At 50.7% G+C, this 27,072-nt stretch overlaps 3 protein-coding genes across 9 annotated transcripts in view; 2 read left to right on the forward strand and 1 right to left on the reverse strand.

Moving 5' to 3' along the window:
* The window catches only part of LOC139790520 (POTE ankyrin domain family member G-like), an 86,780-nt gene that overhangs the window by 12,130 nt on the left and 47,578 nt on the right, over positions 1-27,072 (reverse strand). The gene's annotated exons all lie outside the window — the stretch shown is intronic.
* Positions 3,010-27,072, forward strand: part of LOC139790517 (POTE ankyrin domain family member G-like) — a 178,266-nt gene continuing 154,203 nt past the window's right edge. The window contains exon 1 of the mRNA XM_071732382.1: positions 3,010-3,166. The gene's annotated coding sequence lies outside the window, so the exon portion shown is untranslated. The remainder of the gene's footprint in view (positions 3,167-27,072) is intronic.
* The window catches only part of LOC139790522 (POTE ankyrin domain family member G-like), a 170,666-nt gene continuing 157,761 nt past the window's right edge, over positions 14,168-27,072 (forward strand). For 6 of the 7 annotated variants that reach the window (XM_071732396.1, XM_071732398.1, XM_071732400.1 and 3 more), the window contains exons 1-12: positions 14,168-14,394; positions 14,640-14,813; positions 14,925-15,031; positions 15,526-15,663; positions 16,896-17,149; positions 18,112-18,145; positions 18,225-18,294; positions 19,121-19,187; positions 19,664-19,740; positions 20,082-20,232; positions 20,982-21,066; positions 22,703-22,919. In XM_071732396.1, the coding sequence (XP_071588497.1) occupies positions 14,389-14,394; positions 14,640-14,813; positions 14,925-15,031; positions 15,526-15,663; positions 16,896-17,149; positions 18,112-18,145; positions 18,225-18,294; positions 19,121-19,187; positions 19,664-19,740; positions 20,082-20,232; positions 20,982-21,037 (1,134 nt within the window). In that variant the 5' untranslated portion in view covers positions 14,168-14,388 and the 3' untranslated portion in view covers positions 21,038-21,066; positions 22,703-22,919. The remainder of the gene's footprint in view (positions 14,395-14,639; positions 14,814-14,924; positions 15,032-15,525; positions 15,664-16,895; positions 17,150-18,111; positions 18,146-18,224; positions 18,295-19,120; positions 19,188-19,663; positions 19,741-20,081; positions 20,233-20,981; positions 21,067-22,702; positions 22,920-27,072) is intronic. The other variant, XM_071732401.1, reaches the window with a different exon arrangement.

Consider the following 27,072-nt stretch of genomic DNA (forward strand, 5'->3'; position numbering starts at 1 on the left):
AGCTGCCAGCATGGCCCGGGAACCAAGATGGCCGCCGGGCAGCCCCCTGCATGGCCCGGGACTACAGCTCCCAGCATGGCCCGGGACTACAGCTCCCAGCATGCCCCGGGGCGCTCCTCCTCTCCTGCTGCCTGAGCCCGCCCGACCCCGGGGCTGCCCCGGCCCCGGCCCAGCTGGGAGGGGGAGCAGGAGGAAGGGGATCTGGGCAGGGAGAGAAGGCAGGAAAAAGAGTGGTGAGGAGCGGGAAAGAGGTGGAGGGGAAGGGGGCAAAGAGGGAGGGAGGGAGAGGAGAAGGGCGGGAAGGAGGAGAGAGGGGGGATGGAGAGAGAGCGGGCCAGGGGCCTGAGAGAGACAGAAAAGGGGCCCCAGGAGAGGGGAGTGACAGAGGGGTGGGAGAGGGAGCAGGAGAGAGGGGAAAGGGCGAGGGGAGAGGAAGGGAGAGGGGAGGGAGAGGCAGGAAAGGGGAGAGGCTGCAGGAGAGAGAGGGACAATAAGGCCAGGAGAGGAGAGGGAGAGAAAGATTTGGAGAGAGAGAGAGAGAGAAAGAGCAATGGCTCTGAGAGCAGGCAGGGAGGAATTGGGAAGTGTTGAGAGGGAGACAGGCAGTGAAAGCCCAAAGTTGTGATGGGCAAAGGAGAGAGAGGGAGGGATGAAGAGCTGGGGGCAGGGAGCTGGGCAGAGCCCCAGAAGAGCAGTGCTGAGCAGCTGGGCCAGGCCCCAGCAGCCTGGGCTTCCCCCTGGGGTCTCCATCTCTGCTGTCTGCCAGCACTGGGGGCACCCCAAATGTCCTGCCTGCTCCCCACAGCCCTCCTGAGCCCTGGGGACAGCTGGGCTGTGGTGTCCATGTCCCAGGGCTGATTTGGGGGTGTCAGGGCTCTCCCGGGGCACTCTGGGACTGAATGGGAGCAGTATCTCTGAGTGCCTCAGCCTTTCAGCCCTGGGCAGCTGCAGCCAGGCACTTTTTCAGGCTGTGACAGATGATGGGAAGATGGATGCTGGTGCTGTGCTGGTGGCTCTGTTCAGCTCCCACTCCAAAGCTGTGCTCACTGAGATCCGGGGCCACCTGAAGGCCCTGGCAGAGATCTCCAGGGAGTTTGTATTCCATTTTTTGGTATCTTTGGGCTACAATCTGCTGGGGCAATGGGATGCTGGGGTTCCAGGTGCTGGGGCTATGGGGTGGCAAGGTTGTGCTATGCCCGAGTTCAGGTGAGCATGTTCTTGTTCCTGACAGAGTCTGGGTTTGTTGGCCTGGGTTCCTGGGATGAAGTTATTTTTACCTTGTGTTCTGAATGGTCTTTTCTTGTGCAGGATGAAAGGTTGTTTTCATTTTTAGGGTTTGATTAGGGGCCCTTGTTTTGTGTACCTGGTATCTTCAGGTTGATTTGTATTGTTGTTGTGCTGGATTGTGTTGTGTTTTCTGTCTTGAAACCATCATTTCTGGTCTGACACCTCTACAGCAGGTAGGGCAGTGTGACTGATGGTGTGGTCTTGCATATTTCTAGGGAGCCAGTGGAAATGTGTGGCTGGAGCCTTCTGCATCACTTACCCTTTGATTTCTTGAGTGTAAATCTTGCAGTGTTTTTGCTGAGGTGCAAAAATGAAATGGGAGAGCAGATCTTCCTCACTCACACACTCACACACACACACACACACACACACACAGCTTCCCCCATCTGAAGATGAACAGCCCAAATCTCTGGGGCTGTGTTCTTTTATTAAACGTGTGTCAGACCTCCAGCCCCAGGGGACTTGTGTGCAGAGAATGGCTGCATGGGCCTGGGGCTTGACCATCATCACCTGGAAGGGAAAAAGGAAAAAAAAGCAGGTGATGATGTGGGACTTGTTCCCAAGTCTGTTTCTTTCTATATTCTCTTGCAGCAAGGGACACTCAGACACCCTGAGCCATCCCCTCCCTTCACTGGCCCTGTGACCACCAAGCCCAGTGCATCTCCCCCAGGCTGTCCTGTCATGGCTGGCTGCTGACAGGAGGGGACACGGGGAGGTGGCAGCCTGGGGTGACACGGGGGACATGGGATGGTGAGGGTCTGGGAGAGTGAAAGGACATTGGGCAGTGATGGGCCCAGGGCTGCTGGGGGAGCCATGGCAGAGCCAGGGGGCTGCTGGGGGTTGGCACTGGGTAGTGAAGGGTTGGGGGTGATGGGACACTGGGCAGTGACAGGCTGGGGGACAGCAGGGACAGCAGCACCTTGGGATGGTGTCAGGCTGGGGGACAGCAGGGACAGCAGCACCTTGGGATGGTGACAGGCTGGGGGACAGCAGGGACAGCAGCATCTTGGGATGGTGACAGGCTGGGGGACAGCAGGGACAGCAGCACCTTGGAGAAAAAAAGGTGGGGTTAGTGACTGAATTTTGTCTTCAACATGTTTTACTCTGTGCATCAGAGAACTGGTTTATACTCTGCTTTCACTACTTAAGGTTTGGTACAAGTGCTTTATTTGGAGTTCTGATCACCTTTTTTTGTTCTTCTAGAAGCCAATCAGAGCCAGTGAGTGGAACATCTGGAAGGCAGAGGGAGCCAGTGAGTGGAACATCAAAAGCTGTATGTAAAATCACAATCTCACACTTTCTATTGCAGCCTGCATTTACATCCAAACAATGTACCCTTGTATTAATTTCCCAAACACTAGCTTAAAGTATTTTCCAATAAAACACAGTCTTTGTTATAAAAGCAATGTATTTGACTCAGCATAACAAAACTGTGTAATGCCATCATTTGCACAGGGTTGGTTTTTTCCTGATTTTTGAAAATGTTACCAAAACCCACTGAGAATCTGTTATTATTAAACTTGGTACTGTTTCTTACTTTTGACTCAAACAAATACTGAAGCCAACATATCCCAAACATTTTGAGGACGTCTCTGTGCAGCTAAAGAATTCCTTTTTGTGTCTGTAAATACCTGGGCATTTCTTCTTAAACCTGTATAACTGAGGTGAAATTGTTTGGGCCCCTCTGAGTACATAAATGTCTTCAATAGCTTGCTGTCAGGTTTGGACTGCTTCCATTTCCCAAAGGTTCAGCCTTTCTTCAGGATACCACCACTTGGAACTGACACTGGGAAACGGGGCAGCATTTTTCTACAGCTTTGCAAACACTGTCCTGCTGCTGCTAAAATACAAATAAGGAACACAAGGAAATACCTGACTGGTAATGCTCTAGATGTTGATTTGCCCCCTGGGGTGGAATATGATGTGTAACTCTGCATCTCAAAAGAGTCCTTCCAGTATAAAAATCACTAAGTTGTGGGATGGTTTGTTTTTTTTTCATCCTGATTTTAGGTATAACTGCATTTTCCTCACTAGAATGGGGTGAGGCATTACACTAAGCCAGAGTTGTGGGGTCTGAGCACTTGAGAAGCTGTTAGGAGATCTGAATGTAGAAATTCATCAAGTGTGTCTCTGTGTCCTGTGCAGAATACAGCCTGTGCTGGTCATGGAGTGGTGTGTCATATTTCAACATGAAAACTTGTTGCCTGTAGGTCTGAAACCACTCAGTCTGAATCTGTCATCAGCAATGCTGTCACTGATCAGTTTGAATTCCTTTCTGCACATGAATGTCTCTCTCTGTGAGTGTGAGGTAGTGTAGCTGGCCCAGGGACCCTGGTAGTTCCCACAGTGCATTTATCCAAACCACATTCATAGCATTTGCTCTAATTCAGATGGGGTTTTATTTCTTGAAAACAGGTATGTTAAACCCTTTCATTATTTCTGTGGGAACAGATCAGTGACTCCTCTGCACTTGTTTCTCTGTCCCAGCCTATTGTGGTATATGGAAATTCTTGTCAAATACTTAAAAACAAAACCCAAGAGTCTTTGCTTTGTTCTTTTAAATCTTCTGCTGTGATCTGTAGCTGGATACCCATTGAGATGTGAACCAAACTTTGATTTTTAAGAATATGAAGCCATTGGTTTAAGTTTACAAAATGTTTCCATTTGGATCCTATCCTACAGAGGGTTGTTCCCAGGCTGGGAAGACAGGAGGGGAGTAGCTGATCAGCCTCAGTGTAACCCTGCAGTATTGCTCAGCTTCAGGACACAAGGAAGCCCTTCAGAAGCTGTTCCCCATCTCTGAGGCATTTTGTTAATTTTGTGTTGGAAACCCAATGTTTGCAGAGTAATTGAGTTGTCAGTAAGTCATGGACATTTCAGTGGGTCTGCAGCAGTTAAATGAGGAGTGTTTGTGTAACAGGGACAACTGCTGTGTTGTGCTGTGGAACTGCTGGCACGTTTGCTCAGCAAGGTGCAAGTTTGTCTGGGAAAGCAGCAGTGATTGCCCTTTGTGAAAAGGCACAGTGCTCACCAGTGAAATGACTGCTCCTGAAAGTTCCAAAGATCAGAGAAGGCCTAATGCACAGGAGCTGGTTCTTGCTTCTGAAAAGGTAGCTTGGAGTTCCTGCCCAAGAAAATCTTTTCCTAATGGAAACTCCATGGCTTTGTCTCTGGAGAAAGTAAACAGTGTAGAGTTAGGGAAAAAAAGAAGAGTCAGTTTGGAAGGTAGCCACCCAAAGAAATTGATCTGTATTAGTGCTGTCTCTAAAGGTGTACTTGGTGATGTAAACTCATCTGAAGTTTTATCCTAAAATGGGAACAAAGGGAAATCCTCGAGCAGCTCCAAGAGACACCACTGCTGAGTGAGGCTGATGCTGTGGATGGGATTAAGAAGTGAGTTCCATGGGGACAGGGACAGGGTTGGCTTCAGTTGAGTGGGATCATGGAATCATGGAATGGGTTGGAACTAGATGATCTTTAACCCTTCCAAGCCAACACATTCCATGATTCCATTGTTCTGTGACACAGTCCCAGCCAGTTCCAGGCCTGGGAGTCTCCACAGCCACCACCAGGGCTTTGTGATGCAGGGCCTGGTGCCTGGACACCATTGTCATGGGGGTCTCCATGGTGACCCTGGGGGTATATAAGGGGTGTGGAGACCTGGGGTGCCCATATCTGGGAGAGCACCTCCCTCAGGAGTCAGCAGCTGCCCTGGGTGACCATGGAATGTCTGTGGCAGAAAATGCCCAAGATGTCCATGGAGAAGGAGGTGGAAGCCTGCTGCCAGCCCTCCACAAGACCCCAAGGTCAGTGACTGAAGGAAGGGCCAGAGCAGAAGTTCCCCTGCAGGCTGTGGGGAGAGGGCAGCTGTCCCCTGCAGCCCATGGAGGAGCACGGAGGGGCAGATGTGGATCTGCAGCCCATGGAGGAGCACTCTGTACCAGGGTGACATCAGTTACTAACTGAAATACATTAAATTTTAGAAAAAAGTCACATTTGAGCAGCGTGAGCATGGCTGGGGCAAGGGTCAGGAAGGTGAGATGCCTCTTGTCTCTCTGTGTCTAGATTTCCTTCTTTTCCTTTCCAGCAGGGCTGTTCCATGCCAGCTGTGCAGTTGAGTTTCCAGCCCCTCAGTCTCTCTCCCTTCTCCTCTCTCCTTTCCCCAGAGGGGAAGGTGTCTCTGCTCCAGCACTGCTCTCCCCTCGGGGACTGCTCTCAGCTGCCCCTCTCCTCTGCCCTGCAGCTCTCAGAGCGGTTCCTTTCCCCTTGTCAGGGTTTAACACTGGCCCGGCAATTAAACCGAGTAACAGACGCTCTCTATTAATCTCTCTCTCCTCTCTTATAAGAAAGGAGAGAGAATAAGGGAGAGAGACTTATGGGTTGGAAACTAAACTACACAACTTTAATGAAACAGTAATGATAAATAGGAAAAATTAATAAATATATACAAATATACAAGGAAATGGATACCACATTCCTCCCCCCTTTCCCCCAATAGCTCTCACATCACCACCAAGGCTGCAGGGCAGCTCTGGGAAAGTCCAGGCTGGACTCCTGGAGTCGGCAGCAGTTGGGAACTGGAGGCAGGAACACACAGATAAGGGCTGGCACGGATCAGGAGCACAGGCAGATGAACGGACGAGATCCTTCCAGGGTGCCGGGGTGAAGGAATGGAAGGAGGAAAGGCAGGAAGGGTAGGCAGCCGGAAGCTGGAAATCAGGAAATCTGGCTTGGCCCTCATGATCCCTCAAATTTATACTGAGGATGACGTGTATGGGATGGAATACTCTGTTTGGTCAATTCTGGCATCTATCTTGTCCGTTCCTCCCCAAAGGAGGGATGCAGGTGGGACCTCTTTATGTTTTCCTCAGAGCTGAGCAGTGTCCTTGGCTCTGCACACCAGTCTCTAGCAGTAACTGTAAACATCAAGTGTTATCAGTCCTAGAAACACACACTGTCTGAGAAACTTGCTGTTAATTTCAGCAAGTGCAACTACTTACAAGAGACTTAGCTAAAAGCAAAAGTACAAGACAGAAAATCACCTCTATCCTGGCCCAAACCAGGACAACTGCCTCCCTGTGTGCAGAGCGAGGTCCAGTTACACACAGAGCAGGGGCCCTGGCTGAGGGCCCAGGGGAATGGCAGGGGAAGGGGATGGTGCGACCCCAAAGCGTCGGGGTGATCGCCCCGAGGCTGCTCGTCTCCCAGGATCTTTACAGCCTCTGCAAGGTGACTGATGAGGGCCATGAGGAGGCCGGGGAAGAACGCTTTCAGGCTCCCCTGACAGTGGGGCCACTGGCTGAGCCTGCACACGAACTGGGGTGCCTGCAGAGAAGACACAGGGGCAGCTCTCAGTGCACTGCTTCAGGGTGGCCGCACAAGCCCCCCTGGGCCAGCACGGTGACCTCCCCTCTGGCACCCGACTCTGGCCCCTGCCCCAGGTTTCCAGCTGCAGTACAGGGCAAGGGGTGCAGGCAGTGGGGAAGCAGAGTGCTGCCCAGAATGCTGCAGGGCTCCTGTTTGTGCTCGGGGGCCCCAGCAGCACGGGGCAGCCCCACAGGGCTGGCACAGAGGGGCTTGGTGTAGGGCAGGTCCCTGCTGGCCTTGAGGGGCTGTGTCCCCAAGTTCTGGAGGAGGTGGGTGTTTGGGGCAGGCAGCAGGGGCTGTGCCTGCTTTCCCTGGGAGCAAGGAACAGCCCTGAAGCCCTGAAGTTGAGCAAGACCTGCTCTGCTCACTCACAGCTGAGACCTGCTCCTCTGGTGTGAAGACCTGGATCACACTGAGCAGTCCCTCGAAGATCCTCTGCGTGTTTCTGGGTGGGGACAGCATCACCTCCCACATGGCCAGGGCAGCCCTGCAAGCCAGAGTGCTCTGTTAGCAGGGCTGCCTCAGCCACCCTGCTGTGCCCGGCTATGGAGTAAGTCCCCAGGGCTGGAGGGGCTCGTGCCTGTCACACTCTGGACTGATCCTCAGCAGAGTCCTGACCGTGTCCTTGGGAGATCTGTCAACCAGCAGCCGAAGCAGCGACTCCAGGCTGTGCCGGCCCGGCTCACTGCTGATGCGCTCCACGGTGCTGTGGATGCACCTCAAGATTTCTTGTTCCTGGAAGAGACACGGGTGAGGATGGTGCTGTCACTGGACTGCAACCATCTCCTCAGCTGCCACTGCAACTGCTGCCCTGACCATCCCCCTCTGCTGCCTTGACCTGGCTTCTGCTGCCCAAGACACTGGGATTTGGGAGGGAGGGAGCGAGGAAAACCACCAGGAAGGTCTGACGGGCAGGACAGTGCAGCTACAGGACACGTTCATCCACCAGCCAGAAGTCAGGGTCTCTCGTGGCCATGTACAGTATGGAGCAGGCCACCGGTCTGCCATGGGTGCTGAAGTCTCTGAGGGCTGCAATTGCTGAGAGGACCAGCACTGTCCTCTCTGCAACCTGTCTGTAAGTTTGAAATACCTACAGGGAGAAGGGAAGCAGGGAAGAGATGTCAGGCCAAGTGCCCTGATTGTTGTTCTTCTCCCTCCCTCCCTCCCTCCCTCCCTCCCTCCCTCCCTCCCTCCCTCCCTCCCTCCCTTCCTGAAGGGGTTGGTTTGTTCTCCTTTCCAGCCCATGGCATGGAGGTGCTGGCATGAGGACTGGGACTCGAGACACCCACAGAGTATCCAGGAGAGTGGGAAGGGGTGAGGGGGGCACTGGAGCTTGTCTGGCCCTGGGACTCTTTACCCTGCCAAAGGAAAGGGCTGATGCCTGACTCCATCACCCAGCCAAGGAGGATCACAGCCCTCTCACGTTCCTCTGCTCTAGGGGAGTCTGTGAAGAATATCAGGGCCTGCAAGAAGAAAACCCAATGCTCATCCCTGGGCTCTGGTGGCTCTCCCAGGGCTCACAGCTCTGCTCAGCACCTGGCAGTGCTCAGATCCTTTGCCAAGGCTTCCTGGAACAGCAGCAAAGCCTAACTCTGCCGTTATATCCCTGGGGTCCCTCCAAGCCTCAGGGCTCACACCAATCTGCCATGGCCAGGGAGGTGACCAGAGCCCCTTCCCACTGCAGCCTCTGCTCCTTTCTATGCCACCCTCCAAAAGCGGTCCCTGTACCCCGAGGGGTGCAGAAACCACCCAGAGGGGGTTGGACTGTGGGGAAGCTGTGACCTGCTCTGCAAATGCCAGACCTGAAGGAGCTGCTGCTGCTCACTGAGCTTGGAGGCTGGAGGGTTGATTTCCAGCTTCCGCAGCCGCTTCTCCAAATCACTCAGCTCCTGCAAGGAGAAGAGTAGGTAATGGGGCTCCCTTATTGATCCCTTTTACCCACGGCACTGCTGTCTTTTTTTTTTTTTTTTTTTTTTTTTTTTTTTTTGCCAGCTTTGCCCAAACAGCAGCTGCCCTAGAAGGGATCTTTGAGCGTGGGGGTAGCTGGAGCAGGCACAAGGCAGGCGGCAGTCTCTGTAGGTACCTCTTCTATGTACTCCAGGGCATCCACAAAGATCTCCTGGCCATCCTCCTCCTCAGCTGGTAGAAGATCCTGATGTCTGCTGGAAGCAGACTGGGAATCTAACAAAGCAAGGGAGAAGGGTGAGCTGAAGGTGCTGTCAGAAGAGACTGAAAGGCCCTGCCTGGCACCCAGCGGTGTGCCAGCTCCCAAGGACAAAGCCAGTCCTGGGCTGGGGGACCCAAAGAGGGGACTGGTACAGATCAGGAGCACAGCAAAGCAGCCAGAGGCCCCTCACTCACCTGTCCCCAGCAGCTGGGCCTGTGTTGTGGGGAGGCATTTCCTGATGTATACTTTCCTGAGGCAATGCCTCAGCAGCTTCATCTGCTTCCAACATCACCCAGTTTGCAAACAACTGCTCTGAGTAACCCAAAGCAGTCAAGATCCTTTATTTATTACCAGATAATTCAATTTCTGAGAGCAAAACCCCTTTGCTGGTCTCACATAAAGCAGTTTGTCTCCTTTCCCTCTAAAATCAGAGGAGTTTTACCTGGCTGCTCAGTCTGTAGCTGCTGGCACTCTCCAGACATCTTCTGTAGAACCTGGAGCAGATGACAGGCTCTGGCAGGCTCTCCAGGAAGAGCAGCAAAGCTTCAGCAACTGAGTGATTGCTGCCAACTTATCCCCAAGTGGTTAAGGAAAGGGGGGGCAAGAAGAGCCTGATCTGCTTTGGTGGAATTTCTGCTGAAACATTCACCTTGGCTCTGGGTTAAAAGAGTTCACAGCTGGGAGCTCAGACACCAACAGCACAAGGACCTGGCAGAGGTTTTCACACTGAGCACAAGGAAATGCAGCTGTCAGTCACCCCAAGGTGAGAGGGGGGAATTAAAACCTCCTGGGGGAACCCACTGATTGCATCTTTTCAGCTCTTGGCACTAAGTGACCCTCAGGTGACATCAGGCTGCAAGGATACAGAGGGTGTCGTATCAGCCATGACAGGACAGCCTCAGAGAGATGCAGTGGGCTTGGTGGTCACAGGGCCAGTGAAGGGAGGGGATGGCTCAGGCTGTCTGGGTGTCTCTTGGTGCAAGAGAATATAGAAAGAAACAGACTTGGGAACAAGTCCCCCATCATCACCTGCTTTTTTTTCCTTTTTCCCTTCCAGGTGATGATGGTCAAGCCCCAGGCCCATGCAGCCATTCTCTGCACACAAGTCCCCTGGGGCTGGAGGTCTGACACACGTTTAATAAAAGAACACAGCCCCAGAGATTTGGGCTGTTCATCTTCAGATGGGGGAAGGCGGGGGGGGGGGGGGTGGGTGAGGAAGATCTGCTCTCCCATTTCATTTTTGCACCTCAGCAAAAACACTGCAAGATTTACACTCAAGAAATCAAAGGGTAAGTGATGCAGAAGGCTCCAGCCACACATTTCCACTGACTCCCTAGAAATATGCAAGACCACACCATCAGTCACACTGCCCTACCTGCTGTAGAGGTGTCAGACCAGAAATGATGGTTTCAAGACAGAAAACACAACACAATCCAGCACAACAACAACAACATCAACCTGAAGAAACCAGGAACACAAACCAAGGGTCCCTAATCAAACCTTAAAAATGAAAACAAGCTTGCTTCCTTGAAAAGAAAGCCCAGGTTGGTAGGGCCTGGCCCAGCTGCTCATCACTGCTCTTCTGGGGCTCTGCCCAGCTCCCTGCCCCCAGCTCTTCATCCCTCCCTCTCTCTCCTTTGCCCATCACAACTTTGGGCTTTCACTGGCTGTCTCCCTCTCAACACTTCCCAATTCCTCCCTGCCGGGTCTCAGAGCCACTGCTGTTTCTCTCTCTCTCTCTCTCCACATCTTTCTCTCCCTCTCCTCTCCTGGCCTTATTGTCCCTCTCTCTCCTGCAGCCTCTCCCCTTTCCTGCCTCTCCCTCCCCTCTCCCTTCCTCTCCCCTCGCCCTTTCCCCTCTCTCCTGCTCCCTCTCCCACCCCTCTGTCACTCCCCTCTCCTGGGGCCTTTTCTGTCTCTCTCAGGCCCCTGGCCCGCTCTCTCTCCATCCCCCCTCTCTCCTCCTTCCCGCCCTTCTCCTCTCCCTCCCTCCCTCCCTCCCTCTTTGCCCCCTTCCCCTCCACCTCTTTCCCGCTCCTCACCACTCTTTTTCCTGCCTTCTCTCCCTGCCCAGATCCCCTTCCTCCTGCTCCCCCTCCCAGCTGGGCCGGGGCCGGGGCAGCCCCGGGGTCGGGCGGGCTCAGGCAGCAGGAGAGGAGGAGCGCCCCGGGGCATGCTGGGAGCTGTAGTCCCGGGCCATGCTGGGAGCTGTAGTCCCGGGCCATGCAGGGGGCTGCCCGGCGGCCATCTTGGTTCCCGGGCCATGCTGGCAGCTGCAGTTTCCCCACACTCCCCATCCCGCAGCTGGGGAAAAACTCCAGGAGGGTGGCGGGGATGAGCCAGCAGCTCCTAAAAGCCCTCAAACTGAAGGAGGAAGCATGCAGAGGGGGGGAGGGAAGCAAGGGCAGGTACTCTGGGAGGAGTAGAGAGGTGGTCGGAGCAGCTGGGGAGCAGGGCAGGAGAGCCACATCCATCCCAGGTAGAATTCAATCCTGCCAGGGGTGGAAAGAGCAATAAGAAAAGCTTTGAGAGGTACCTAGGTGGGAATAAAAGGAGAAGCAAGGGAAATGGAGGCCCTCTCCTAAAGGAAATGTCAGACCTAGCTCCACAGGATATTGAGAATGCTGAGGCTCTCCAGGACTTGTTTGCCTCAGTCTCCTCTGGGAAGTGCTCATTGCCTCACTGCAGAGGCCACAGCAAGGGAAAGCCCTCAGGCACCCATTCCTGCCAGCATGGAGATGGGGTTGTGTGTCAGCTCAGGGAGCTGTTCCCAGGGGGGAGGAGATCAGCCCTGGCTGAGCCTTCCTGCAGTCCCTGGCTCTGAGGAGGAGTGGAGTGTCACGGGAAGAAGCGGGGTTGCTGCCTGTCATTGTGGAGCAGGAGTTTTAGAGGTAAGAATACCTGTGGTGCTTGGTTGGTGGTTGGAGGTGGAGTGTGCTGGAATATTCTTTCCCTCTTCTGTCCCTATTTTGACAAGTAAAAGGCAGTCAGTAGCTTTGCCACGCACGCCTGGGGTGTTTCAGGTGTCCCAACATCCTGTCGTTCTGAGAGGAAAATCTGCAGTAGGATAAGGTGCTCACTTTGTGGTCCCAGTGCCTGTTACAAGGGACCAAAATTCTCTCTTTTGTTACTGGAAGAAAGACATTGTTTAATATTAAATGTAGTTTAATATCAAACCTAGTTTATTCTAAATCTGGTACCCCCACGCAGTCCTATTTGTAGGTAACATGGGGGTCGAGTTTCTTTCAGCTGCCTGTTGAGTGCATTTCTCTGTATGATTTAGCTGTGAAAATCACCACCAACAAAAAAAAGCACTTCAGTGAATTTACTCTTGATGTATTTCCAGCTCCTATCAAACAGTGAAGTGAAAAGTCTCAGTGGCCCATTTGGTAATTGTTTTGGTTTTTTTGCTGAGCATCAGTGACATTGTCACTGATGTTTGTCCCTCATTTCTATCATCAAGGGTTGGACTTGATGATCTCTGAGGTCCCTTCCAACCCAGCCAATTCTATGATTCTATGATTTCTGACAGAAAAGTTTGTCTAATAGCTTTTCACATGTCCCAGCCCCTCCACTCTTGCTTCTTCATGCCCTGCAGTCTGCCAGCTTAAATAATCTGTATCTAATGACACAGCCTTGGATCCTCTCTGTACCTTCAGCACAGGCTGGGAGGGGTCCTGGTGGGCACCAAGCTGCTCATGAGCCAGCAATGTGTCCTAGGTTCCAAGAAGGAATCTGGTCTCCTGGGCTCCATTAGTGGCTCATTTCAGGCTGGCTGTTCAAAAGCTGGGCTGCCTGTGGAAGGTCAGGCTGGTGCTGGGGCCTGCAGAGGATGTGTTTGCAGCAGGGAACTTTGAGATGATTTTCTGTGTAGCTGGGTGTGACACATGTGGCATGGTGACAGTTAACATTTGTGTTAACTGTGCCAGGAGAATTCTAGATATCCATTTCCCTCTAGTTATGGGTTAGACTTGTCTAGGGAAACTCCCTGTACTTGTGCAATGGCAGTGGAACTTTTGCAGTGAGCTCTGTGCAGTCAGAGGAAGCTAGTTTGCCATTCATTTAATTAACTTGCTGTTAATTTCAGCAAGTGCAACTACTTACAAGAGACTTAGCTGAAAGCAAAAGTACAAAACAGAAAATCACCTTTATCCTGGCCCAAACCAGGACAAGATGACAAGTGAGAGACAAGAAGTTGGTTACACAGGAAGGGTTATTTTACCCTCTCTATCAACTCCTTTGAATTGGTTATGGAAAAGCCTCTCCAGGAGCAGAACTTACCAGTTCTTTGTATGGCTCATAGAGGTGGGGGAGAGCTTCTCAGCTTCTCTCAGATACTTAAGGGACCATTGTCACCTGTAGTGGCACTGAATGAATGCTGAGGCTTAAACCAGTGCAAGGTTTAAGGATTAAAGGAGCCTTTTCCTTTCCTTCAGTCCCTTCCCTCCCCCGTGAATTGGTTCAGTCCCTTCTCTCCCCCCCCCCCTCCCCACAGGTGGTTCGGCCCCGCCCACGGTTGCCCCTGGCAACTGCCGTTAGGGGCGACTCTGCCGTTGTGGCTCCTGTGCTGAGCTGTGCTGGGCTGTGTCTCTCTGGCTGCTCCTGGTCCTTGCCGTTGGTTTGCTCTTTTCTCCTGCCTCGTCCCTGCCTTTCCCCTGTCATCCACCTCGTCCCCGTCTGTCTCTTCCCTGCCCTGTCCCTGCCTTTGCCCTTCCCCTGTCATTAACCCCCACCCCTCCGGCTCTGCCGGCTGCCTCCCGCTGCTCCCGTGGGGCTGTGCCCGTGCCACAGCCCCCAGAGCTGCTGAGATGGGGCAGAAATTCAGCAGGAAGCGTCGGGTGTCCCGCTCTGTCAGCGCTCCTGGGCAGCCCTGCGGTGCTGCCGCTGCCGGCACCGGCGCCCCTGACCCTCAGCAGCAAGGTCTGGGCAGGCTGCACCGCGCGGCTGCCCGCGGCCACCTGGCCTGGCTGAGGCGCTGGCGCCGGTGGATGGAGATTTGGGGCATGGACCGGCGCGACAGGGAGAATCGGTGAGGGGCTGTGGGCCGCTGCTGGGACACCTCGGGTGGCGTGCGGGAGCATCCCCCCTGCAGGGTTTGTGTGGGATCCCCTTGGAGCTGATTGCTTGCAAAGCAAGATGTGCCCTGTCAGCTGGGAGGGGGAACTCGAGAGCTTTCCAGTGCTGGGAGCTGCTGGGTGGGCGCCAGTGCTCCTGGAGGTGCTGGGCTGCTGCTTGGCCCTGCTCTCCCTGCAGGGTTCTCTTGCAGCTGCTGAGGCCTCCCCAGGTCTCTCCTGCCCTGTGGGTGATGTGTGCGGGGTTGCAGCAGCAGCAGCAGCAGGAGCAGCAGCAGCAGGAGCAGGAGCAGCAGGGTCTGGGCAGGGTCCCCCGGGCTGGGTGGTGCCACAGCTTTGGTTCTTTCCTTGTCTGTCAGTGTTAAGCTCCCATGTTTAATTCTCAGGACACCTCTCCACCTGGCGTCTGCAAACGGCCACACAGAGGTCGTCAGATTTCTAGTAAGGCACCGCTGCCGGTTGGATGCTGCTGACAATTTTGGGAGAACACCCCTGATGAGGGTGAGTGAGAGAAGTTCTGCTCTTGGCAGAGGGGCTTATTGAGTGTGCATGAAAGGAGAGGTGTCTGGCAGGACTCTGTGCGCAGAGCTGTGCGGAAACACGCCTGTTGGATTTGGAGTGGGACAGGCACCTGTCAGATCATCTTTGCAGGTGCTCTTCTTTCCCTGTGCTCAGAAGCTGGGTGAGCTGTGATGGAGTGAAATGTGAATTTTGCAAGTCTTCCCTTTTTTGTGTGTTGTTCCCAGGCAGTACAGTTTCATCAAGAAGACTGTGTGGCTTTCCTGCTAGAGCACGGTGCCGACCCAAATCTCACCGACACCGATGGCCACACTGCCCTCCATCTGGCCATCCAGGCTCATGATAAAAACCTCGTGAGGCTGTTACTCAGGCATTATGTTGATCATCGTGCCAAGAATAAGGTAAATGTTTCTATTTCTTCAGCAAGTCCTTTCAGAAAGTGACTTCAGTATTTCTTTTACAGATTTTTTTGGCTTTGGTTATTAGCATGATGTATTTCTCTGACTTTTCAGGAGGGCTTTACCCCACTAGCTCTTGCTGTCTCTGAAGGTCAGGAAGAGATAGTAGAAATTCTCCTGAAAGCAGGAGTTGACGTGCATGCTCGAGACCAGCATCAAAGGTGAGGGGTTTATCCAGATGTGTCCCGTTGGTCTTCTTTCTGTTGGATTGCTGAGAAGCATGGGAATGTGCTCTGAGCAAAAGCAGGGGGCACTGGGAAGGAGCTGTTTCTGTGAGAGTTCTGTGTGAAAGCAGTGTGTGCTTGGCTGCTGTGGTACCTCAGGGGCTGCTTTCTGCACTGGGGATGTCCAGGAGGCATTGTCTGGCAGGAGATGTGTCATGAGCCTGGCAGCAGTGCCTCAGTTTGAGAAACCACCTCGTGCACAGCAGCCTCGTGTGCACTGAAGTGTTGTGCATGTGGCAGCTCTGTCTGCCCACGCAGCTGTTTTGACTCCCTCTCCCATGTTACTGTTGCTTCTACTGGACCCTGCTTTTTCTTTTGTTCATTGGAATGTAATGGGGAAAAGACTTTTTCTGAGAGCAAGCAGGAATGAAACGAATGTTTCTGTGTCTGTGTCAAATGATCCATTTGATAGGATGTTTTGCATCTTTCAGAACCCCACTGATGATTGCTGCTTCTGTTGGGCAGCTGAATTTGGTCCAAGTTCTCCTTTCTTACGGTGCCAATATTTCCCATGAAGACACTGATGGGAACACAGCTGAGGATTATGCTGATCTTCATGGGTATTGGAGGTAACCTTTGAACTTTCTGATGAGAAGAAGTGGTCAGTTCTCAGTGTGGCTTTGGAATGTTGTTGGTGGCAGCACCAAGGTTTAATGGTGTGTTTAGAGCTGTGTTGAAGGTGTGCTCAGTGATGTCTTGTGCTGGGTGTGGTTGCTGTGCCCAAGAGAGAGGGTGTGTAGCAGCCTGAGGGAGCCGTGAGGGGTGGAAGAGGCAGGGCTCAGGATTCCCTCCCATCTCCTGCCAGCCTCTCTGAAAGGCCAGAGGATGGGCAGCCTGGTCCCTGCCTGCTCCCTTCTTCCCTGCTGCTGGGCTGCACTGGGAGCTCTTGGGCAGAGGCTCCTGTTTTGTCATCAGCTCGCCCGTGCTCGGCAAGATCCGAATCCATCAGGTGCTGGGGGCAGCTGGGGACCCCTCTCCTGAGTCGGCCCTGCTGCAAGGGGCCCTGGGACACTTAGAGCTGTGACCATGGAGATGGGCTTTGGTATAGACTTGCAGATATTTGTTCCTTGTCCCACGTGTTCCTGTCTCTTCCTCTTTGAGCAAAGCTGTTTGGGTCTTATTTTCACACCTTCAAGTCTCTCTTCCCTGTTCCCCTTTTATCTTCCCTTGGGAGGGTGGAGGGGGGTACCAGAGCAATTCTGTCAGCTGGTGTTTGGTTAGGACTGAGACACTGTGTGTAGTGTTAATTTGGAAGCTGAGGGAAATTTCTCTCCAGGATTGTGTGTTAGAGAATCTTTCAAGTGTTGTTGCTGAGCTGAGGTCTGCCCAGCAGGAACTCTCCAAAGTGTCTGTAGCCAGAGGAGGAACTTGGCAAGCTGACAGGCGTGTAAAGCCTCTGCCCAGCCCAGCACCATTGTCCTTGCTGACTTGCACTGCAGTGCCCAGGAACCACCAGCCTTTTGTTTCAGAGGAGATCTGACTGAGAGCCCTTCACTGCTCTGATGCACAGCTTTGTAGCTGTGGGGGCTCCTTCTCTCAGGTGGTTATGTGTGCCTAAAAGGCAGACTGAAAAAATGTTCCAAGCAGGAGCTTGGAACTTGGAAGGTGTCAATGTGCATCTCTAGGGGAAGAGCCCTGCAGTGAGTTCTGTGTGAATTACCCTTAACAAATAGTGAGGAGAATGCTGAGAATTTGTAGGAATATGTGTAGGGTGGGTAATAAGTTGGTGTTAACTGTTGTGCTGGATGGTGTATGCCAGGATGTGGTTCTTTTTACCAACTGTATTTCTTTCTCTGTGCAGTCTGAGTCAATATCTGGCAAAAATGGAGAACACATCAGAAGCTCCTGCAGGGGATGCTCAAGGTGACAACATACTCAAGATACTTCGAATTCCTGAGCGGGCAGGAGCTGCTGGAGAGCTGGAAGCAAAACCAGACCAGGAGAACAGAGGAGAAGCTCCTGCATGTGATCCAGAAGATAGCAGCATAGTCATCACTGCTGAGGACGCAGGAGCTGCTCCATTTCTGTGGGGTGCACCTGCTGTGGACAGAGGAGGTAGGATCCTTAAGTATGGAGGAGCTCAAGAGGACAATGATGTGGCCTTTTCTTGAGGTGGTTTGTATTGTCAGCACTGACTGTGCTCCCTGGTGACTTCAGTGCAGGCATCAGGAGGAGCAGCACAAGAAGCTTTGTGAATGTGCTGATTTGTTACTTTTTGGCCTTGTCAGGCTGTAAGGGCAGTTGTGATTGGTGTGCTCCATGTCTACTGACAGGGTTGTGTCCTACAGAATTAATTTTTGAATATAAATGAACTCTAGCTTGGGACCTGTTCTTCTTTTAGTTTTTTTAAGTGTGTTATATCTGCACTGTGTGGCAAATGGACACAGAGAGTGTTCAGGGAGCATTTCTTGGCATTAAGAGTGCAGTCTGGCTGGCACTGCAAAGCACATCATGAGAGTCCCTTTGCTGTGCTGCAGCAACAGAGGGTTAGAGGGTAAGCTGGGGTGATGCTGAGAGACCTTCTGAGGTCCTCTGAAGTGTATGTTTTGGGGAGGAGTCCTTGTGCCACATCCATTGCATGTGCTTGTGGTCAAATCAAGAGAAGCAGCACTCCCTGCTGCTCTGAGGCAAATGTTACAGCCCTGTCAGCAGGGAATTGGGTGTTGGGTACCTGTCATAAGAGAACCCCAGCATTTGTTGGCTTGAAATATCAGGTGTTACTGAGCAGGAGGGGTAGAGAAGGTGGATAGTGATTTGTATTCTAAATAATAAAACAACAGAGGGAGCTGCCCCCACAGGTGCCACACAGAGTGTTCCAGGAGGCACAGAGGTGCATCCATCCGTACGCCGACCCTCAGGTGTGACTCTTGCAGCAGTCACCACACCCATTTGGGTCCAGTTGTGGCCAGTTTCATTCTGTATGAGCTGTGGAGTTGTCCATGTTCAATGTTTGTGTGTACTGTTTAATTGTGTGCTTGCCAAATCTAATGTCAGCATGTCATTGAATCTTTGAACAGCCACAGATGACCTTTGTGAAGGAGGCTCAATAAGGTGAGACTTTACAAACCCCTCCCACTTGCTTGAGAGGTGATTTTAGAGACATAGCACTCATTTTGCTTTGTTTTTGAAGGAGTTCTGAGGAGGAGGGGAATGATGATACTTGGAGTGATTCTGAAGAATCCATCTGCTTTAGCCCTAAGGTATGGTGCAGTTAGAGGAAAATGTCCTTGAAAAATACATCTCTTGAAGGCAAGTTTTCTCTGGGCTTGAAAGAAACTGCAGTTCCAGGCAGCATTGTTTTCTCTGTCATTGTTTCTGTCAGTTTTTGCAAAAAGACCTGTAGCTGTGGCAGAGCAAGCAGTAGATTTGTGGTTTGGGGCCAAAGTCATAGGTACACACTCCCATTATTTTATTTCTTGTTCATTTGGAGCAGCATCTGTTGCTGATGCTGGGATTCTGTAGTGATGGGGAACTTGAGTGTGGTAGTTCAACCCACTCCCTAATGCTGGAGATGCCAGCCAGCATCTTTAGTTTTGACATGATCTCATTTTCTTGCATTGATTTAAATAGAAATGATGCATTTTTCTGCTGTGAGACTGAAATTTAGGGATACTGTGGTAAGTGTACTTGCAGAGGCTGATTTATGCATCAGGTCTGGTGCTGCTAACAGTGCCTTGCATTCTGCACCTTTGCAAGGAAGCATTCTGAAACTGTGAGAGCTGAATTTTACTCAGTAATAGAAAGATAAAAATCAGATGAGTGAAACTGTTCTGCATGTAAAGATAGTTTTGGAAGCACTTTGCAGAAGGGTGCCTGCAGAGTCTTTTGGGGTGGAATACTCACTGAGTTGGGTGTGTGAGGAGTGTTTGTGTAGTTACAAGTGTAAGATAAATGCAGCACCTAAGCACTATGAAAAAGACAACCTGATTATATTTCCTGTTCAATATTTGATGTGAAAACAATGTTTATTGTTGTGACTACTAGGGCGTTTAGAAATGAAACATTTTTTCTAAAATAAATCTTTAGGTCAAGAAGGAGCAGAAGCCAAACTTGTTGGAGTTATGGAACATTTTCCTGGAGTACGGGAAAGCTGGTAAGGAAAAGGTTGCATGATGTCCTGCTCTGCAAGTAGACTTGCTAAGCAGTTGGGTTTTTTTATTTATTTTCTTACTCTAGAAAGTGAGAGAATTAAATTTTGAAAACAAAGGAATATTCATTTGAGAAATAAAAAAGCCATATAGTTCAAATAAAGATATTAATCACCTCCTAAGCCTCTGTCCCTGGCCAGTCCTTCCTCCCTCCTGCTCCTCCCTTAGCTGGCTCATTTTCCAGACATTCCCAGTGACTCCTCTCCTGTGAGTAAGTCTGGCAAGGTGCCAATTGCAAGATAAATAAATAACTCCTTTTATTCACATCCATTCTAATTTACTACTCATATATGGTTGAAGACAATGTGATTGTTCTAGAAATGGAGGTCCCTGGTGAATAAAGAAAACCTCAAAAAAAGAGCAGGGGCGTAGCAGAGTGAACTAAAACCACTGCATCTCTCCCTTCTTCCCTGGTGTGTAGGTCTCCAGGCAGAGCTGGAAGCTCTGCAGAAGGAGAAAGCTGAGGAAGGTCACTGGACATCTCTGTGTGGTTCTCAGGTACTTTGTGTGAAGGACAGGGAGGTTGCCATGGTGGGGCTGGGGAGGGTAGGAGGGAGATCCAGGAGCAGCTGAGAGCTTGCTGTAACTGAAATGAAGCTGGGCTGGCGTGAGGGAGTGCTTCTTGGGGGCTGTGCAGAAGCAGGGCTGAGACTGAGGACAGGAGGCATTTCTTTCTGCTGCTGCAGATTTCCATGGAAAAGCTGAAGGCCTTGTAAAAGCAAGCTCAGCCAAGTTTCCCTTCTGTCTTAGGCAGGAAAAGTCTTTTTCAAGCTGGCAGTGGGGGGAAAAGCAGGTCCTTGTTTCAGCTCTTTCCAGCTGTTTGGTTTGATCTCTTTTAGGAAGAGTCACCTGAAGAGGAAGAAATGGAGGAGAATCAGGAGCAGGAAGAACTCAAGAAAGAATTGTGGGCTGCAATTGCTGCATGTGTCCCCAAGTACATTTTTAATGAAAGTCCTGATATTTTGACAGGGACTGCAGAGAACAGGACTGGTGAGAGGAATGATTTGTTTAATACTGATTGAGATTCTTCCTCTATGAATGCACAGTAAATGACCAAATATTGTGTGGACTTCTGATACTGAATTTTTTCCCTCACTTGTGAATCCTGGTGGGATTCCTGTTCTTTTTCATTCGTTCTTTGAGAACTGAAATTGTGGCTTTGTGTTGCAAACAGTGGTGTGTATCAAGGAAGTGCCCTTCTTGCTTTTTTTGCTGTGTTCTCCCTCTGAACCAAGTGTTTTGTGGCAGCAAGCTGCATGCACGTTGCTGTGTGTGACCTGAATGAACACTGACCAAGTGACAGAAGAAATATTGTACACCTATCTTTACTGAAACAGTGGAGGAGCCTCAGGCCTCAGAGCAGGAGGAGGAGGAGGAGGAGGAGGAGGAGGCCCCCTTTGCATTGCTGGAAGCATCTTGCTCGTTACTGCATGGCACACAGTTTATCTGAGAGAGAGATCCTGCACCTTGAAGACACTGGAGTGAATTATGTGTGGCCATACTGATATTCAGAAACTTTCTTTTTTACATAAGACAGTAAAATGCCACCAAAGAAAGGATTTAACATGGATGCACATGAAATGTGTGTTCTGATCCTTTTCTCTCTAGCTGGCCATAAATTTGAGGGGATGTGATGTTTTGTGTTAAGATTGTTCTCACCATTAATCAAGATGCACTCTAGGAGTAAATAAGTAGCATTCAGTCATGCTGGTTGTAAAAGTCTCTTGTTTTTCCTGTAGGTGAGCACTCAGGATCTGCTTTCCATACGTCATCACCAGCAAAAACAGAGGCCTAAAGGAAGCCACTGCCAGCTCTGGGGTGCAGGTATGTGAAGCCAAATATTTTGCATTAGAGTCTGGACTGGTAAGTGGCATTATAGAGTAAATTGGATTATACAGTAAGGTAAAGAAAAGTAACCAGAAAGTGACTAATGGTGATGGCAGAGTCCTGCAGAGGAAAGTTGTGTTACTGTCTGAAGTTGGGTACAGTCCTCTTAGGATGAGGAAAAATCCTTGCCAGATGCAGGATATTTGCTGTAGTGCTGCTTTGTTTCCAGCTGGTTTGCTTCAGTTTTGAGCAGTGTTGTTCCTGCTGTGCTGTGCAGACAAACAAAGCAGTCAAATGCTTTTTCCCCATGCAAAATGCATATTGAAGGGAAGAGGGAGATTTGTCTGTAACAGGCAGATGTGTGTGATTAGACATGCCTGGTCTTCCCCTTTGTAAGAGAAAGCTCATGCAAAAATCTTTGAAATTTGGTGACTTTTGGTGTTATCCCTGCTTCTGTAAATGTTTTTTTGGCCATGTCAGGAAGTATTTGAAAAAGATTTTTTCTGATGGCATTCATGAGGGGAATAGGGCAGGCATCCTGTTGGTGTTGGGCATCTGGGGCAGGGCTGGGCAGAAGGGTCCTGTGTGACACCTCAGGGGAGAGTGGAGCACATTATTCCCACTCTGGGGACATGGTTTAGTGGTGTTGGTTTCCCAGTTGGACTGGAGGATCCTAGAGGTTTTTTCCAGCCTTAATGATTCTGTGGTTCTGTGATTCTGTCCACACAGGAGGCATTGGCCCAGCTCCAGAGGGAAGGCCATTTATTCCATCAGCTGCTGCACAGGGATGCTTTAATGACATTTTCCACAAACTCTGCTGAAAAGCAAGTTTCCACGCTGGAAAAGATGAACAAGGAATTAAAGGCCAAGTGTGCTGGTTTAAGAGAACAAGTCTTAAAGTATGAGGCTGAAAAAGTAAAAAAAAGGGAGGTAAAGGATAGACTTTTTGCAGTGTTGAAGGCTCTGAGCAGTGTTTTGCTGTTCATTTCTGCATTCTGTCTTTTGGGAGCTGCCTGTTCCTCAAAAAAGTCAATCTCAGCCACTAAGCTTTCTCTTCTCTATTTTGTGATGTGCAGCAATATTTAAATTTCTTCTTTGTGTCTGTGTTGGGCTAATTAACTGGTCAGAAGACTGATTGGAATGTTAAAGTTCTTTTCTGCAAATTCCACCAGTCCCAGGCAGAGCAAAGATTTAAAAGTTGCTGTACCCATTTTGTTAATTTTTATTTTCTGGAAAACAGGAACTAGTCCTGTTGAGTAATTAGACACTGGTGTGCTCTTTGTCTGAATAGTGATGTGAAGAGTGCTTTAAAATTCCATTTCTTTCTTCCTCTCAACCCCAGAGTGTTTGAGTGAGGTGAATACCTGCCTGTGTCTGATAACCACCTTATTCTTCATTTTTCAGTTTCTTTAAGAGGGAAGAGGGGGAAGAACTCCAGGAGTGCTGTCAATGCTTTTACCCTGGGAAAAACTTTGTATTCCTAGTGCCAAAAAAAAAAAGGTTCCTTTGGGAGATGGTAGTTGGGTGGGTGGCTGGAGGAAAGGAGGGACTGTTGGGTTTGGTGGTTCCTAATCCCCTTTACTGGGATTCCTGGTTCCTGCCAGAGATAATTCTTTGTGTCTGAATTTTTCAGAACTGATGGGAAAAAAAAATAGGAAAAGCCAACAGAAAGCTTCGTGGAAGATAAAAGAACACACGTGGAAGTGGCTGCAAATCCAGTTCACCATTCAACTCACCTGGGAGATCCTGGCACCAGTCTGGTTCTGAACAGAAGTCCAGTAGGAAGCATCCCCAGTTCACCCAGAGGAGCAGAACCATTGATGAACAGGATTTCCTCTTCTGCAGACAAGGTAAACATTTTGAAATCCCATCCTCAGCTACTGCTGAAGAGCATCAGCATGCAAGGTTGTGCTTTTTAACCTAAACTTACAACTCATTTGCAGGGATTACTCATGGTGTAACTCCTCCTCATCCCAACACAACATCTAGGTGTGCTAGGGGTGAAAAGTTTGGGTTTTGAGGGCTGTTTTCCAGGAGTGCCCAGAAACCCAAGATGATGCCATAGGATGTTCTGAGCTAAGCTTTAAATTAAATTTTCTTATCTAGGATGTATGACTATAATAAATAAATCTGCCACAAATCTCACTTTATACCTCAGTGTGGGAGATCCACTGTGTGTAGGAGGCATTTGGGTTTTTATGGGGTACTCCTGGAGGAGCTGTAAATTTGGTCACTGCTCTCCCTTTAGTCCTGGAGAGAGGGCCCTTCCCTCCACTCTGCTGGTTTATGGCCTCACTTCTTTGGCCCTTGGAGTTTTTGCCTGGTTTTGTGTGGATTGGAAGAATGTTTTAGAAGTTTAATATTGCACAATGTTAATGGTGTGTTTTCTGTATAATTCTAGTACAGGCAGGAACAGGATGAATTTGTCTCTGAAGAAGCTGGACATGGTAATGTGTCATGTTAGAGTAAGTACAAAGGTGACTGCTCCTAACTCTTGAAAACAACATCTTGAAAGCTGTTTAGTTCCTGTGCTAAGCACAGGGTTTTTTCTGCTAGCTTTACACTTACTTGAACATGGAAACTTTCTGCTTACAAAATGCTTTGTAGAGCTTTAAGCAGCTGCCTGAAAAAAACCACCAAACCAAGTTTCCAGTGATTGCCTTCAGCACTGACCCATAACACACACCCTCTGCTGTCAGTTCTTGGTCTGTGCTTTCCCTTACTCATTGCTTGTGTTTGTAGCTCCTCTGTTGCAGTCTTTTTATTTGAATAGGCAAGAAGAGGCTGATCAGTGACAAAAGTTCTCCTTTCTTTAGGGAAAGATCACTCAGTAGTGTTCAGGCAGTCGTCAGGGGAGTTGAATGTTTGTCATCCATGGCATCAAACATGTTCTGTGATGTGAGGCCAGATGTCCCAGGAGGAACTGCACCTATTTTGTACTGATTACTCCAGAGTCACAGCTTTGCAGTGACTGGTGCTGTTTCAAAGCAGGAAGCCCCTGAGCCAATTTCCTTCTGTTGCTGCCTGCTTTTAATCACAGAGAGTGTTCAGCTCTGGCTTCGTAGCCGTAATGTTCTGACAGTGACCTCTTTGCCCCTCTCTCCTGTAAAAGTAACACCAGGAATCTTGTCTCTTTTCTCCCCAGACACTGATGAACTTTAAAGTACATCTTTGGGAGCTAATTCCATATCTTGTGATGGACCAGAAGAGATGAAAATATGTTTCTGTCAGTCTGAATAAATGTTCTTAGTCTGTTGGATGGATGACAGCCCTGTTGCCCTTCCCTGGTGGTTTTTTGATGCGTAGTCCTCTCCCTCTCCCCCTTCCCTTTTCCCTCCTCTCCCGTTCCCTTCCCTCCCCCTTCCCCTTTCCCTCTCCTTTCTCTCCCTCTCCCTCCCTCTCCCCTTGCTTCCCCTTGCTTCCTCTTGCTTCCCCCTCTCTTCTCCACTCCTCTCCTGTGTAGTTCTCTCCATCTCTCCATCTCTCCATCTCTCCATCTCTCCATCTCTCCATCTCTCCATCTCTCCATCTCTCCATCTCTCCTTTCCCCCTTTCCCCCTTTCCCCCTTTCCCCCTTTCCCCCTTTCCCCCTTTCCCCCTTTCCCCCTTTCCCCCTTTCCCCCTTTCCCCCTTTCCCCCTTTCCCCCTTTCCCCCTCTCCCCCTCTCCCCCTCTCCCCCTCTCCCCCTCTCCCCCTCTCCCCCTCTCCCCCTCTCCCCGTCCCCCCCGTCCCCCCCTCCCCCCCTCCCCCCCTCCCCCCCTCCCCCCTTTCCCCCTTTCCCCCCTTCCCCCCTTCCCCCCTTCCCCCCTTCCCCCCTTCCCCCCTTCCCCCCTTCCCCCCTTCCCCCCTTCCCCCCTTCCCCCCTTCCCCCCTTCCCCCCTTCCCCCCTTCCCCCCTCTCCCCCTCTCCCCCTCTCCCCCTCTCTCTCTTTTCCCCTTTGCCCCTTTGCACTTTGCCCCTTTCCCCCTTTCTGTTTCTCCATCCCCTCTCTCCTTCCCCTTTATTTTTCCCCTTTCACTTTCCCCTTTTCCCTCCCTCTTTCCTCTTTCCCCTTCCCCTTCTATTCCCCCACTCACCTTCCTTCTTTCCCCTCCTTTTCCCCCCCCCTTTCCCCCCCTCTCCCATTTTCCCATTCCCCCTCTCCCATTCCCCCTCTCCCGTTCCTCCTCTCCCATTTCCCCCCTCTTTCCCCCCCTGCCTTTTCCCTCCCATCTCTTCCCTTTCCTTTTCTTCCCTCCCCTACCCTCCCCACTCTCTCCTTTTTTGTAATTTTTGTCAATAAATTGATTTGGATTTTGGTTTTAAAATTTTCATCAGTCTCTTGCCCTTATTTCTTGCTGCTACCAAATCTGCTCCTCTTTACCCTTTTTCAGTTTCTGCACACCTGCTTTATGAAATGGAATAGAAAAAAACCCCATATTTCTGAAGCAAAAACCATAGCCTGCTTTTCAAGAGTGCAGAAAGGGCCTTGGAAGTAGAAAGACTGCTCCAGAAATCACTTGGGCACGAGCACTGTGCTCATGTCCTTTGCTGCCTGTCTGGCAGGGCTCAGTTTGGAGTGCCAGAGCTCAGCTCCAGTTCCATGCTGTGGGCCAGAGGGTTCATTTTCCTAAGGAAAGCACATGGACAGTGGATTTCTTCCCAGTGCTTCCTGATGCCACTCAAGTTTCAGAGCCTCATTCTAAAAGAGCCTTCATGGCAGCTCTGCTCTAGAGCTGTCACACGGGGCTCCACACCGAGCCCTCTGATCTGCTCCCTTTCCTTCAGACACAACTCACAGCAGCAAACACTCATCTTACCATCTCCCTTTGGGGATCCACTCAAAACTTGTGCTGCCTCTGCACAGAATGACTTCTGCAGCCTGACCAGCACCCGACAGACACATCCTGCAGAGGGGGACAGGACTTTCCTATTTGTCAGGCAGAAAGAGGAATTTGGATATCCCCAGAGAGAGCAGCTCTTCAAGAAACAGGCAGGAAGCTCTAAGGCACAGACAGCTTTGCCATGAAGGGCTCTTATGGAGAAAAGAATTCACTCCTGAATACTTTGGGTGGAAGCATTTGGTCCCTGCAGAGAAATCTCTGGGGGAGTCCTGTTCCCAGCGGGTCCCACAGCCAAGCAGAGAGCATCCATCCCTTGGTGGTCAGCAGCTGGAACAAAGGACCTCATCAGCAGGTTTTCCAGTCTATTTGCTGGTTTGTGTTTCCTGTATCTATGGAATATCTCTTTATGTCACACCGTAGCACACTCTCATTCTGAAGTTAAGAGGATATCATTTTATTTCTGCAGACCTCTGCTTAGTGTAAGGTACGGCTAAAAATCAACCCAGGTGTGTCCTGGTTTGGGGCAGGATAAAGGTAATTTTCAGCCTTGTACTTTTGCTTTCTTTGCAGCTGCTGCCCACAGACACTGCTGCTGTTGAGAAAGCCAACGCTGCTGCTGCTCCTGCTGCAGACACCACAGCCTCTCCCCCTCAGCACACACAGATACTTGTTGACCCTGGGACTGGGAGAAAAGGAAAACCATGGAAATGAGAAATGTTCCAGGCAGGTGAAGGACAAAGAGGGGATTGCTGAAGCAGAGTGGGCAGGGGACAGAAAGGCATGGGGTGCACCTGGCCTTTAGCAAGCCCTTTGCCATGCTCTACCATTGTCCTGTTGTAGCCAGACTGGTGATGTCTGGATTGAAGAGGTGGGTGATGTGGTGGGTGGGAAGTTCACGAGATGATGAGGGTCACAGTGCCATCAGGGATCCAAAGTCCTCCTGGCAAGCAGTGACGGTGCCTCAGTGTCCAGAACTTGTGACAACACTGTTTGCTGTCTTTATCCATGGGCACGATCAGTTCCCTATTCCTGCTGGCCATGCTATTCCTGATACAAGCCAGGATGCTGGTGGCCTTCTTGACCACCTAGGCACACAGCTGTCTGATACTCATTTGTCTGTCCACCAGCTCTGACTGAGGCTGATGCTGTGGATGGGATTAAGAAGTGAGTTCCATGGGGA

This window comes from Heliangelus exortis (genome assembly GCF_036169615.1).
Source record: "Heliangelus exortis chromosome W unlocalized genomic scaffold, bHelExo1.hap1 SUPER_W_unloc_1, whole genome shotgun sequence".
Classification (NCBI taxonomy): Eukaryota; Metazoa; Chordata; class Aves; order Apodiformes; family Trochilidae; genus Heliangelus; species Heliangelus exortis.